This window comes from Camellia sinensis, chromosome 2, assembly GCF_055761805.1.
Source record: "Camellia sinensis isolate YWXY chromosome 2, ASM5576180v1, whole genome shotgun sequence".
Taxonomy (NCBI): domain Eukaryota; kingdom Viridiplantae; phylum Streptophyta; class Magnoliopsida; order Ericales; family Theaceae; genus Camellia; species Camellia sinensis.
In genome coordinates this window covers 138317559-138333334 of record NC_138962.1, presented here as the reverse complement: position 1 = coordinate 138333334, position 15776 = coordinate 138317559, and the positions used below count along the sequence as shown (strand labels likewise).

Sequence of the window (15776 nt, the reverse complement as noted above, 5' to 3'; positions counted from 1 at the left end):
GCCTTCGCACGCGGAGCCGTGACGTTCGGGGTGGTCTACACACCTCAATATAGGTTTCCAACTTGTGGACATTTACCCTCTCTAGGATATCATCTCGAAGCCCTCCTCCAAAATGTCTCGCTTTCTTCTAGTCGATGTCAACCACATGTAGTGCAAACCTGGAAAATTCAATAAATTTGGCCTCATACGCAGCTACTGTCATGTTGTTCTGCTTAACTTCCATGAATTCCGACACCTTCCTGTCATGAACACATTGTGGAAAGTATTTATCATAGAATACTTCCGAGAACCGTGTCCAACCAATATCCTTATTGTTTTAACACATCAATATCCACCACCTTCTTGCCTCGTATTCAAGAGTAAAGGTGGCTAGAAGTACTTTCTATGTCTCTGAACAAGGAAACACTTCAAATAGCTTTTCGATGCCGAGAACCCATGCTTCAGCCTTCAACGGATCTAATCCCCCATGGAACTGTGGCGGTTTCATTTTCTTAAACTCTTTGGTGAGAGCTATTATTCGGTCATCATTCTATAAGTCTGGCACAAGTGGTACTGGAGGAGGAGAAGAAGGAGGGTGTGATTGTTGCCACTGTTGTTGCCACTGCTGTTGTTGCCTCAATGTTTTTGCCATTTCTTGAATCAATCTTTCCATCCTATCCATTCTGGCAATAAAAGACTCCTCTATCTGATCACCTCTTGTTCTCACCATCTGATTAGACTTACATTATTCTTTATATAAAAGTTTCACAAATATGCATATACCAAAAAGAATGCATGTTTAAATAATTTGCAATGCAAGTAAATCACCAACATATAGTATATAATCATTCATCTTGAAGCATTTAAACACATTCTCGATGCTTTCAAATTCATACTTATCACATGAATGCATCCTAGATCTTTTCTAGATGCTAATTGCTCATTTGGACAAGTATGTAAGTTATTAACTCGTGCTCTGATACCACTCTGTCATGACTGAAACTCGCCCCCATGGGTTAAGGCCATAACCAGCCAGTAACCAAGAGATTACCTATGGCCTCAGACCAAATTAGATATGTTTCAATAGAGTTAAGGGGCCAAAACGGAAGCAACTTAAAACTTTTGTCCATAAAGCTGTGCTTACATGGCACATCATAACATTCCACATATATTCGTTAATAACTCACATCAAAGAAAGTTAACATATAGCTTTACACAACAGGATCATTCAAGTTATAGCTAGCCAATCAAAAGACTATATACAACCGTAATCCAAAGTTCTTGCCAACATAACAAAAATATAATAAAAGATCAAAAGGGCGAAAACAAGTCTCGTGCATGAGACGTATGGGCTGACTCCTCAAAACTTGACTATTTCACACCTGCTTCACTGGGGCTTGGTTTGGATATTGCTTGGCTCACCTACAATCACATGAATAAGAGTGAGCGAAAGCCCAGTGAATAATATCAAGCGAAGAAGATACATGAATGGTATTTAAAACAAAATACATCAGACGGCCTTGGGCCCAATTCATATTTCTATCTAATATATCAAATGACTAGCGATCCAAACATATCAAATGGCCTCAAGCCCAATTCATTCATATCCAACGGCCTTTGGCCCAATCATTCATGTCCAACGGCCTTTGGCCCAATTACTCATGTCCGATGGGCTTTAGCCCAATTATTCATGTCCAACAGCCTTCGCCCCATTCATTCGTGTCAAGCGGCCTTTGGCCCAATCATTCATGTCAGACGGCCTTCGGCCCCCATTCATTCATGTCAAACAGCCTTCAGCCCAATCAAGTGTATCCAACGGCCTTTGGCCCAACCATATGGCATAACAAACATTTGTCCACAATTTAAATTAACAAGCTTAAAAGACTTACATAGAAATAAGCAATTGGACAAATAACATACTTCAAAATATCTTTACTAAGATATTACTCATAGCGATCTACTGGTGGACTCATCCTTGTGCTCGACCCTACATAATACATAACACATATATGGGTCACAAATGATTCAATCCATTCTTAATTCATACATCCCTCTTAGGCTTTGTTCTTATCCGTTTAACTCATTTATAATGTTCAATGCATGCCTAAGAGTGCTTAGAAATGAAAGAGAACGAAAAAAAAAAACTTAAATCAACTTTACAAAATTTCTGAAACAGGGCTTCCCGCTCGAGCGCAGGTTTCCCCGCTCGAGCGGACCCCTTTGGTTTGCAAAAGTACTGGTTGCCTCATTTTTACGCTCGAGCGTGACTTTAGACGCTCGAGCTGAGAGTCAAAACATGTGACTGACGCTCGAGCATGACTCTCCCGGCTCGAACGGACACCAAAGTCTGTAAAAGTTCTAGGAGCCAACATTTCACGCTCGAGCGGCACCTTCCCCGCTGGAGCGGACATCCCAAATTCTGGAATTTCCAGCAACCATTTTGAGTTTCAAACTTGCATTCAAATTGACATAGCTTGCATTTTATGACCCACAACTCTCATATACATCTACTAACATGATATAAACACCAATTTACTATATTATGAAGCTCAAATCCTATGAGTCAATTACATGCATACCCAAATTGTACCAAACTCACTTCTAACACATTGAATTCATGCATTCAAAACTCATACCTCTATGAGTTGTGCTTGCATGTGGGATATAACCTCCATTCTCAACTCAAATGATAAAAGGATGATCAAAAGCATGAACTTCAATCAAAATTCAACATGGATCATACACTTTATGCTCAAATATGCAAATTCTTGGCAATTTCTTACATCCATGTTTACAATGATTTCATAATCATCAAATTCAACTCATGTTATGTTCTTGATCACCATCAAACCTTGAATTCACAAAATTACAACACAAACTTACAAGAATTTACTCACCTAAGAGCTTTAATCTTCACAATTTCTAGTTAAATCTTGAGTGTAGCTTCCCAAATTCACAACCTTGAGCCAAAATGCATAACTCCTCCTCTTCTCTCTCTAGAACCGGCCCTCTCCCTCTCTCTCTAGAGAAATCTTAGCCAAATGAGAGAAAATGAGTTCAAAACCATAACATAAGGCTATATTTGTAACTCCCCAACCCTTCACATATCATCGATATTGTCCGCTTTGGGCCACGCTCGCACGGATTTGTTCTTCCCAGTGGGTCATCCATCCTAAAACTACTTTAGCCTAAGCACGCTTAATTAAGGAGTTCTAATAGGGATCTCACCACCCGGGAAAAGGTCTCGATGCTATATAAGGGTCTAGGTTTTTACTTTTATAGCCCAGGAACTCCCCCTCCATTCCCGATGTGGGACACCGGGGCCTTACAATCCACCCCCCATAAGGCTACACGTCCCCGTGCAGTAGCCTGCCAACTCGCAAGCCCGCCCACATACACCGAGAGACGCCAGGGGCCCACACTCGGTACTCTGGAAAGTCGGCTCTAATACCATTAGTAACGCCCCAACCCTTCACATATCATCGATATTGTCTGCTTTGGGCCATGCTCGCACGGATTTGTTCTTCCCAGTGGGTCACCCATCCTAGAACTACTTTAGCCTAAGCACGCTTAATTAAGGAGTTCTAATAGGGATCTCACCACCCAGGAAAAGGCCTCGATGCTATATAAGGGTCTAGGTTTTTACTTTTATAGCCCAGGAACTCCCCCTCTATTCTCGATGTGGGACACCGGTGCCTGACAATATAGTCCTTTATATAGGATGGCCTAATCAAGTTTGATTATGGCTAAGCAATGGAGCTTAATTTAATCGTTCTAAATCTAATTATTTTAAGCTGAATAAGTTTTCAATTAAATTTCACCGTAGGCTCTAAAAATTACGCTGATCACAATGGCGTAGCCAATTTCGGTTTCTGTGGCCGATAAGCCCTTAAATTTTCAGTTCATAATAATAAGTTGAACAAATTTTCCTACTGTGAACAGATAGAAATTCAAAACCACATATAATCATATAAATGGCACTCAAAATCATATCAAACACATAACCACAATCATATTTAAGATTAATTAGCATAGTACGGAACAGGGTTATCACAGACCTATTCCAACTTAGGCAATAAAACCTCCAATCAGTGGGCAAACACAGAGTTTCTATCACATAAGCACATAGCCTCATGATAGTATGCTAGACATGATAAGGAAGCAGCTATACTGTGGCAACCAACCTTTCATACATAATGCATATCATGTCATTCACGTATTTTAATCATATGATAAATGCTTACTTGCTTGAACTAGAACTTGATAGGAATCATGAGAGAAGGAGAAGATATTTTGAAGATTTAAGTCTAGAGAATTGCTTGTTTCATTCTTCAAGTTAGGGAATGTTTTGGAGTAGAATTTGAAGACCATAGGATATGCTTATACCTTAATTGAGAAGTTTAAAGCCTTTAGTCAAATATACTTGCTCATTTCATGTTATTTGTTGTTTTGTTAATTAGGATTAATTAAGTTAAGCATGATTAGGTTAAACCTAGATTAGTTAATATAAACCTTGGTTAATTAAGTTATCTAAGCAAAATTTGCTAAACCAAGATCCACCATTTTTGCCCTACCCAACCTTGTACGATTCACAAGATATAAGCCAAAGAAGAAAGAAAATCTGCTGGAAACAAAAAGAAAGGGCTAGAGGAAAGGAGAAGAAAAAAGATAAAGGGAGAAAGAAAAGGAAAAAGGAAGAACCTAAAGGAAACTAGTTCAAATTCATTCAACAAATAGTTTTAAGGTAAGATTTCCTCCCAATTCTTGTACTAAACCCTCATAGCATTTAAAATTGAGAAGAAACTAGGATTAAATTGGTTTAGAAAGGAACAAATGAGAGAAAGAATGAAGAAGGTTAGGTTATGGTGAAGAATTAGGCATGTAGCTTAGGAATTCACCACTTTGGTTAATGTTTTGATGTTCTTGATACATATAAGCCCTCATCTCCACATGCGTTTTTAAATTTTCAAGAGTTTTACATGCTTAAATCTATGTTGGAAGGAAAAAAGAAAGGGAGTTTAGAAAAGAACTGAAAAGAAGCTAAGGCTAGGAACTTGAAGATTTGGTTTTGTTTTGGTAATTTCATTTTTAAAAAAGGTTGTATTGCATGTTTCTTCATGTTTTTCAAGAAGTTTAGATGCCTAGATTCATGTCTTTGCACCTTAGAAAGAAAGGGAATGGAAGGGAAAAGAGAAGCCATTTTTGAACACAAAACGAAAACACACACGGAGCCACTTTTGCACGTGTGGGAGTCACAGCCGCACATGCAGCTAGCCTTCTTCAACCCTAATCCAAGACTGAAATAATTGCACGTGCATGAAGCACGTGCCCTAGCCAACTGCACATGTGGCCCTATTTTCGCACTTGCAAGAATTCCCTTTTTTGCCCAATTTCTTGTATCAAAGGCCCCAATTGCTTAGAACACCTCTTTTATGCATTTGGAACTTGTTATGCACATGTTTAACACTTAGATTAAACCTAGAAAAAGCATTTTATAGACAAAAGAAGTTTAGTAAAACGTTAAGCGAAATTTAGACACTTAGTTTGTTATGGTCATACAAGTTAAGTAGATACTTTAATATCTTGTTATTGTTTTGTGTAGGTCAAGCATTGGAAGAAGGAAACCTCTTGTTTAACCAAGCCATTTGTGAGTAGTGATTTAGTAATGCTATGTTCAAGTAATTATGTTTTCAATGCAAACCTTGATTATGTTTACAAGCTATGATGTGTTTTGTTATGAATGAACACTCTATACTCTTTTATCATGTACCTAGATGGCATTCTTGGATCATGTCCCACAATTGGGGGAATATCCAATCATGTATTATGGCTGAGCTCATCTTGTTTCGTTTAGCCAGTACCCGGGCTGGTTAGGCACCTTGTAATCCTTGAGATGTCCATCACTATGTAACGTTTGCAAATCAAATATGTTTTTCCTTGTTCAAGTTAAAGATATGTTCAAGTTATGTATCAATGTTATATTTATAAACCTCATTGATGTTCATTCATTTACCGCCTTACTTTATTACTATTCATCGGCAAATGGCTCACCCCTCTCCTTATATGTATGTAGATGAAGATGAAAAAAAAGGACACAAGGAAGAGTCGCACTAGAGCCCTTTTCTTTTAATTTCTTCTTTTGGAAGTTGTAACCTTGAAACAGGAATTTTGTTTATATGTTTTGGTTTTTGTAAGGACATCCTTTGGTGATGTATTCTTCTTCTTCTTCTTCATTTTTTTTTTTTTTTTTTTTTTGGTTTGGACTTGTAAACATTGAGATAAATAAATAAGAGACATCCTTGTTTTCTTTTCATCATACTTATGCACATGCTCCGGATGTATTTTGATCAATATAATGAACAGGTAATTTTGCACAAGCCCCAAGGTTATAGTTTTGTCTTGTCTTGTCTTGTCAGGCCTTTGGTAATTAGACACTACTGGCCGGTTGTAACTGTTATCCTGTCTGGGGGATGGGGTCATGAAATACACACACAGGATGCATAAGAATATAAGAAGGCTCACCTAGTACTCCTCTAAACCATGCCATGAGTGTAAAGGGTTAGAAATTAATGCATGATCCTAGATACAAGTCTAAGTGATGAGATGCAAAGGAAATGGTAAGAATACTTATCAAGTACTCCAGCCAAGTGCAACAAAAAATAAGCAATTAGAAAATATGCATGATCCTAGATGCAAGTTTCTACCAAATGCAATATTCACACATAAAATGAATTCTATAAGCCCAATTGCTACTAAGATGACGTGTGATATAACGAATTTATACACCACATGTAATAATGCAACAATGCAATCTAATGAAAAATGATGATCTACGCTCGGATGCATGATCTAAAGCTAAACATGTGAATGTTGTGATGACAGTACAAAAAATCAAAGGAAAACAAAGATAATCTAGAATGAACGAGAAAAGAAAGTAAGGGTAAGGAGAAGAGAAACCCATCCTAATGCACACGATAGATATATGAGCTAATATTTCTACAATAATTAGGACTATGGTGAGGATAGCGAGGTTCTAACCCTTACACTCTTGGAAACGGATATAAGCTATACGAACCCATGGAAAAGATGTTTGGAAAGGTTTAGGCCATGACCGGCCAGTAATCCCAAATTACCTCCGGTCTCAAAGACAAAACTGATAATTGAAAAAAAATAACGAGGCACTGTGGAAGCAATAATAAAAATACAACCATGTCCATCGAGCTGTGCGTACATGAGAATCCATAAGTAATTAAAACTTTAGCCTTGTTGATAGGTAAAACACAAAGATACATCATAACATCTTAGACACAAGGACAAAAGATTTCAAAAACAAAGGAAAACTAAACAAAAATAACTTGGTTCACAAGGTTGACACAACTTGGCTTCACATGAGACTAAGATCGCCCCATCACAGAGGCACTCCGAAGCGGCTTGACAAAAGGGTAGACTCTCGAGGTTGCTCTAAGCTTGACGCTCCATTTGCTCACCTACATATATATAGGGGAAGGGGGTGAGCTAAAGCCCAGTGAGTAATACCAGTATAAAGAGGTTAAATAAATGATGTCTATTGTAATACAAAATCATATCACATGGGTTTCGAAGCAATTCATAATTGAATACTTGTCATATCACAGTTCACAAATTATAATCATGGGCGGTACATCCAATAGTGCAGCAAAGGGAACACATGGGTCTAACAAAGGAACCATATAGGTCAAGCAAAGGGACCACTTAGGTCAACATCAGAGTTCTTTGTGCACATATAGCAAAGGGCCATAATATTGTTTCCCCTAAGCGAAGGCCTTATTAACGAAGGGCCGCAGTATTGTTTCCCCCTAGCAAGGGCCTTATAGCAAAGGGCCATGGTATTGTTATCCCCCAGGCGAGGGCTACACTAAAGATGCCACAATTACATTTCAAAAGAGACAATCATTCATTCTTACGAAATAGCATTTCAAAATAATATTCTTGCGGTGAATCAAAATACACTTTAACAACTTATCTTACAAAGATACAACTCACAATGGGATGGTACTGATGCTAAACCTCAGTTGACCACCTACACAAAACACACAACACAGATACACATTGAAGCACACGTTCGAAACAGATAACGTATCTTAATTTGATTATCTTATGTATGTTTTTAGCTTATTCCATGATTAAGGATATTTAACTGACACAAAAGAATGCCTAAAAGGGCATGAGGATGCAAATATGCACTTATAAGTGTTAGTTAAAATTTGTTGAAAATAAGGTCTTCGCTCGAACGCACACTTGGTCACTCAAGCAGTGTGGCTTGGCTACAAAAGTACTGGTTGCTCAAAATGTGCGCTCGATGGTCGCTCGAGCCAAGTGTTGAACAAAGGTGAGTTCACTCGAGCGCACACTTTGTCGCTCGAGCCAACTGCCAAAAATCTGCAAAAATACTAGATGCCTATGATGTTTGCTCAAGCCAAGGATCCTTCGCTAGAGCGAACTAGGTGAATTCTGGGTTTTCCAGAATTGAGTTTGAAGTTCAAAAACACTCTTTTCTTGTTCAAAGCTTGCATGGTTAGTCCCAAAAGCTTAGAAACTCTTTATAAAGCATGAGTACTTGGAAATTATGAAGCCATGATCCCAAATTCTCTTTCAATTCTTCAAAATAAAGTTCAAAACATTATGTTCTTGTCATGCATGTAGGAAACTCAACTCTCTTCTTTACAAAACATGTTTATATAAGATATTGAGTGTAAAATCATAGAGAATCTCAAGAAATAACTTGTGTAAATCCCATGTATGTATGAATTTGTAGAAAGCTAAGTTCAAATATGGAGAATTACGCATGCATGTAAACAATTCATTTAAATTCACTATACTCATGGTGATTCTAACTCTTTTCCTTCAAATTCATGCAAATGGTCCTACAACTTGGTGAATTCATCTTCCTACATGGATTATTCTCATGAATTAAGGGTAAAGATCTTACCTAGAGCTTGAATTTGGCCTTAGATTAGCTTAATCCTTTCAAACTCTCTTGAATTCCCCTTCTCTCTCTACAAGTGTTGTCGCTTTTTTCCTCTCTCAATTTTCATCTCAAGAGTTGTAGAAATGAAGTCTTAAGCTTGATTAGCGCACACACACACACACACACACACAGATATATAGGTGGATTAAGGCTTAACTAATTAAATAGGATTAAGACTAATCAATTGGGCTTAAGTCTAATCAATTAGAATTAATTTATTCTAATTATTTTGATCTGAATCAAATTTTAATTAAACTTACCATATGGTTCTAAATATTCCAACTAACCTATCGAACTAGTTAATTTTGGTTTCTAAATCCATTTGGACTTTCAATTTTGAATTTGAAGTCGACATTTAAATAGATAATTCACAAACAAACAGATAAGCTTCAATTAAGCACATAATCATGCAAATATGCTTAATGAAATAATATTTAAAAATAATACGGAGGTCGGGGTCATCACAAGTTTAGGACCTATACCCAATTGGGTCGCCCATCGTGGCATGATGCAAGACCCATAAGGAGAAACCCAGTCAAAGTGGACTTGGATTAACTTATCCTAGGGATAAGATTGTATAACTCACTATCTTATCTCTTAAAGAGAGTTGTGGGTGGTTATAACTCTTCCATGTAATATACGTATTATATTTGGGAGAGTAGGATTTTAACCATATGGGTAATTTGCTAGTCTCTTCCTCTTAGTCTCTCTCATTTTTCTCTCTCCATAGAAACACATAATAGCCTTTGTACTGTGAATAGTATGGGTACTTCTCTAGTAGTTCTACTCCACTACTGGGAATTGCTCGAAGATATCAATAGAAGCACGTGATTCATCCACATGATCCATGGATTCGATTTGAGCATAAAAGGTATGCTCGAATCCATTTATTTTCACTATGTATTATTTCTTATTTTTCCTACACTAGTAAAGAACAAGAACAAGAACAAGAAGAAAGAAGGAGAAAATGAAGAAAAAGAGGAGAAATCAACTGGAGTTAGGAAAAATCAAGGAAAAATCATCAACAGGTAAGAAACTCAACCCTCTATCTTGTATTACTACTTTAATCTAGCTAGAAATTCATTTGGACTAAGATTTGGAAGGATTTAAATGAAGAAAAATGGAAGAGTTATGAAAACAAGCTAGGTTGATGAATTTATGGATTGGGATTTGTTTTTAGTTGGCTAAACTTATTTTTGAATATAAATGAGTTCTTGTAGGTTTTAAGCCATTAGCTCATGATTTGGACATTGAACACTATGATTTGAAGTATGAGAAATGAAGAAAAGAGAAAGAGTTTGGAAGGAAATGAATTTTGAAGGATTTTTCGAGAAAAACCATGTTTTGATCCTTGAAATTTTGCATTCAATGCATAAACATATTTTTCTACAGATTGTGCATCATATATATTTGTTATTGTACCTTAGAAATCATGTTTTACGGATTGAGAGTGAAGAAAATCAAATTAGGAACTCAAGAACCCGAGGTGTGCACAAACCTAGCCATTTTTGCATGTGCAAAAATGATTCCCCTACGTATGGCAAGCCAACCCGAGCCCATTTTCACTACTGAAATAATTTCACGTGCAGCCCGCACGTGCCCCAGCCGCCGCAAGTGTGGGAAATCAGGGTTTGTCTGTTTCATTTTCTTTTCAATTTCTTTGCCCCTTGGACACCCTTATACATGTTTTGAACCTAAATAAAAGTCAAACACAACTAGAAATTAACTTAAATCCAGTTGATTAGAAAAGAAAATTTAAGTTAGAATAGTTTAATCGTTTAATCGTTTTATTTTTACGTCATCAATGCTCGTATTTGTGTTATGTAGGTCGAGAGCATAAAGAAATAATACCGAGCACGAGCCATCTGTGAGTAATATTATTGTGGTAATGTTGAAAACTAGTTTTGAGAACATTGATGATATGATATGCTTTTTTGAAATCCTTATTTTGTCTTTGAATGAGTGAATGTCCTATATTTTATTAAATCTAGCAATGGCACCTTAGATAGTCCCAAGCCATTGGGGGACAGTATTATAGACCATGGCCTTTATGAGATCTCATCAGCTACTTGAAGGTGTTGCGTTGTCTAACCGGTATTTGGGTCGCTTATTCTATTAAGAGGCTCTAATGGATGTATCATGCTTTGGTTATGAGTTATTCTTATGACATGTTTGAACAATTGTAAATGCTATATGAAATGACTCTTGCAAATAAGTTAAGATTCATTCATTTACCATTTTACTTTGATATTATTCACTGGGCTTGGCTCATCCTTATATATATATATATATATATATGTAGGTGATCAGGATGAGGAGCATTAATAGAGGTCATGGACTTGAGTAACCTGTCTTGAAAGTCTTTTCTTTTATTCTCTCTTTTGATACTATTGTCTTTTTAAAAGGCGAGTTTTGACAAGTTGTGTAATAGTTAATGAGCCTTTGTACTTTGTGTATTAAGCATTTGTTCCTGTTATAAGATGTAAATTATTCAGGAGTTTAATAAATGAAGTCTATGTGTTTCATTTCATATCTACTTATGCACTGCTCTATGGACTTAAAGGATTAATTATGGAAATTCCGTTGTTAAGCCCCATTATATTTTAGTCCATTTTGAGATTTGTCAGGTCAATCCTTTGGTAATGAAAGATTATTGGCCAATCATCTCACTATCCTATAGGAGCAGATGGGGTGGTGACAGAGTGGTATCAAAGCACGAGTTAACCTTTACCTACACACCTTGTCCATATGAGCAATAGAATTCCTTAAAATGAATTTTAGGAATTGCATTCATATTGTGAGTGTGTATGACAAGGTGTGCATTCATGAAGCATACAATCAGCATAAAATATATTTGTATACATGTGAATTTATTTTCTGAATATCATAACCCATGTTCATGTGCATAGAACCATGGTGAGGACAAGAGCTAATCAAGGAGCAGAATCATCCACGACAAGCATAGACTGATTAGAAAGGTTATTTGAAGGATTGGTTAAGACATTGAGACAAGAAACAACAACAACAGCAACATCAGCAGCAACAATAACAACAGCAACCACCACAACAAGAACCTGCAATACCGCAAAGGCAAGAACATGAACAACTACCAACTCAAGCCAATCTAATGGAGGATCGAACCATAGCCCTTACAAGAGAATTTAAAAAGATGAAGCCTCCGACGTTTGAAGGCGGACTTGATCTATTAAAGGCTAAAGCATGGGTTCTAGGAATTAAAAAGGTATTTGAAGTTTTTTCGTGTGTTGATGTACCAAAGGTTCTGCTTGCTACCTTTCACCTTAGAGGAAAAAGCGCGAAGATGGTGGATGTTGGTAAGGGATGAGAATGGAGGTATTATTTAGGCTTGATTTTTAGAGATCTTCTACGAAAAGTATTTTCCATAGTGTGTTCAGGATCAAAAGGTGTCGAAATTTGAGAGATTGAGACAAGGTAACCGAACTACGACTGAGTACGAGGTTCAATTCATCGCATTAGCTAGATATGCACCATGCATGGTGGATACCGAATACAAGGCGGCCAGAAAATTTGAAGAAGGACTATAGGAATCCATTCTGGAAATGGTCAATGTTCTGAAATTGCCCAAGTATGTTGATGTCCAATATAGGGCCTTAAACATAGCTACACAAAATAAATTCTCGGGGTGGAAAGGAAAAAGGAAAGGATTTGAGATGAACGAGGGTCTAGTGGCCACCATGAATAAAAAGCCAAATATGGGGACATCCAGTAATTTCAATCAAGGCGGCAATGTGATACCGTGTGCAAAATGTGGAAAGCGTCATCAGGGAGTGTGTCGCCGACTTTCTGGAGCTTGCTCCAAGTGTGGAAAAGTAGGCCACCTAGCAAAGAATTGTTCCCACACTTATCAAGGCAACGATAGGTCTATTACTGGTTCATTCGGTTCAGATCCAGCACCAAAGCCTATTGCAAAGCCAGTTGCAGGAAGGGAGAACATCAAGCAACGGAGAGTTTTTGCACTTTCTCTTTATGTAGAGTAAGGATAAAGATAAAGATAAGGATATGCATTATTTGGAAACTATTGGGGTCTTAAGTCTTGTTATTTATTTGATAATTAATGGGAACTAAGTCTCAATTTGGTTTAGAGAGAATATAAAAAAGAGAAAGAAAAAGAAAAAAAATAATTTTTCGTGTACTTGTTTAGATAGAGAATCCTAAAAAATAATGAAAATTAAAATTTATTGTACAACTCAAATTAGCTTGTTAGTTAGGTTTACGATTTCTCACAAAACATATAGGGAAATTTATATTTTTCCACCAAACTTCACAACACTTATTTTGCTTTCCTCTTTGCCAATACTTCTCTCCACAACTCCCTATTATGTGGAGATTATATTTTTTTCCCATCATTTTCTTGGAAGAATTTTCATTTGTTCAAATGCATACAAGAAAATAATTTTTTATTTATTTTTTCCCTTTCACATCACTTCCTATCATCCATTTCTTTCTAAACAAACGGAGCTTAATGGAAATGATTCTCGACTCCATTGTTTTCGTTTAACTATTTGGACTTGGGATCGACCATAAGTCCCAATCAGGTGGTGATTTGAGTGAGTTTCGCATATTGTATAAAAATAAATAAATAAATAAGGGATAAATTTATTTTATCCCTTAGGGTTTAGAGTTAGAGCGCCTTACCCTTCTATGGTTGAAATATAGTCAGAAAGCCTCTATATAATTTTGGACTAAAGTGCTACCGTTAGTTTTTTTTTCATCCAAACTAACGGAATGTGTATTACACACCATTTTTTAGAGTGAATTTGATTTTTTTGAAAAATTAAAATAAAATTAATACAATAAAAAGACAACTTTACCCCTATTTTTTTCAAACGTAAAATAGATTAATATGTTAATTAGAATAAAACAAAATTAAATTAAATTAACAATTGATATAAAATATATTTAAGAATTGATTTAAAATATAATTAAATAAATAATAATTAAGAACTAAAATAAAATATAATTAAATTAAAATTAGATTAACATGTTAAGAATTATAATAAATAATTAAGAATTCAGGATTAACTATGATCTAAAATATAATTAAAATAAAATTAGATTAAAAAGTTAGTAATTAAAATAATTAATTAAATATTTAGGATTAATTGTGATTTAAAATATAATTAAATTAAAATTAGAATAAAAAAATTAAGAATTTATAATTAATTGTGATTTAATTAAATTAATATTAAACATTATAAATTACAGAGAAAAAAGAAAGGAAATAACAAAAAAAAATATAATATTTAAGGATATTATAGTCATGTTGCATCTATAATTAACGATATTAACGATTGCACTTTGATCCAAAACCACATAAGAACTTTCTGACTATATTTGAACCATAGGATGGTAAATTACTCTAACCTCAAACCACAAGAAGGTAAAATAAAATTTACCAAAAAATTAAATTGATCCAATAATCTTATAGCCACATAATTTCACTATATTTGTCTTTAAAAGGATAGGCAAGTATAATTTTTAAAATACTGCATTTGTTTTCTAAATAACAAATATGATGAAATCTCAAAAAATTAAAAATATATATATATATCATGAAATCATGATCCTACGATTATCAAATCAATATGATTTTTTTTCCCATCAATGATCTCCACAAAGGATTCATGGAAGCCAAACATGCCTGCAACTTCGGGTCAGCTGAGCAGCTGCTGCTCTCTCTTTCTCACTCTCATAAAAAATGTACGAGACACTTGTTTCACATCACAGAATGAATATAGCCTGGAGTGGACTGAGCATGAGTGTACACATCTCATCTTCCACAATTAAAAAGGACCGAACTTACGAAAGGAAGTGTTTAGACAGATTGTTTGTTTGTTCCGTCCCAACCAAAAAGTAAAAAAATTGACAGATATTCTTCTCCTAAGTCAAGGATATCAGTGGCTGTGTGGAGCTTGAATCTTCTTCTTCTGTGAAGTTCAACGGCCGCAAACATGGAGGGCTATATGCATTGAGTGCATTTCTGTGATTAGCTTCCATCAGACCGCTCTTCTCATCAAGTTCATCATTTCTCATGGCATCCTAACCAGGAAAAAAAAAAAAGAAACAGAAAAACTCACTTTACAGTTAAGGTTGTAAAAGTATTTCACTAGTGTAATTTGATAGATCATTTAAACTGTACATGATTCTCATATATTAATATGGTGATTATGAAACTGATAATTTCTAATCAATCATAATTGCCAAGAAAGGCGGTGGAACCAAATTATCAAGTTCAGATGTGATGAAGGCAAATAAGTTTATGGCTTCCATTGGGTGCAGAGAAGATGGACACGTTTGTAATACATAAGAAGGAATGAATAATATACCCAAAAAACAAGAAGAAAAAAACTTGTACACCATGTTAGACTAATAAAACAAATTCAAAAATGATTGAGAGTGCCTACAGTAAAGACAGATTAAAGGTTGACGGAGCTTATATTGAAATTTCAACGCACACACAGGGCAGCCATTAGACAGATACTTCTGATAGCAAAGGTGAACCATTCTAACATTACCCACAAATCAAATACCTTTACATCAAACCTAGTGGCCCCTCCAAAGTTTTGGTAAATCCTACTTGTATCCTAAAACAGTTAAAGAATTCTCACTTTGTATAAGGATTATTTTTCAAAATGTCTCTTCTAATGACCCTAAAAAAAATTAATCTGAGAATAGTCTATTTGATTGGTGTGAAATCATATTTTTACAAAAATACATTTCCTTAAATTTTGTTAGAGAAAAAACTTAGTTT

General features: G+C 35.6%; 1 protein-coding gene across 1 annotated transcript in view; it reads right to left on the bottom strand.

Moving 5' to 3' along the window:
• Positions 1–14541: 14541 nt before the first annotated feature.
• Positions 14542–15776, bottom strand: part of LOC114297022 (hyperosmolality-gated Ca2+ permeable channel 2.5) — a 54352-nt gene continuing 53117 nt past the window's right edge. Inside the window, exon 9 of the mRNA XM_082915666.1 lies at positions 14542–15064. Within this exon, the coding sequence (XP_082771792.1) occupies positions 14906–15064 (159 nt within the window). The 3' untranslated portion in view covers positions 14542–14905. The remainder of the gene's footprint in view (positions 15065–15776) is intronic.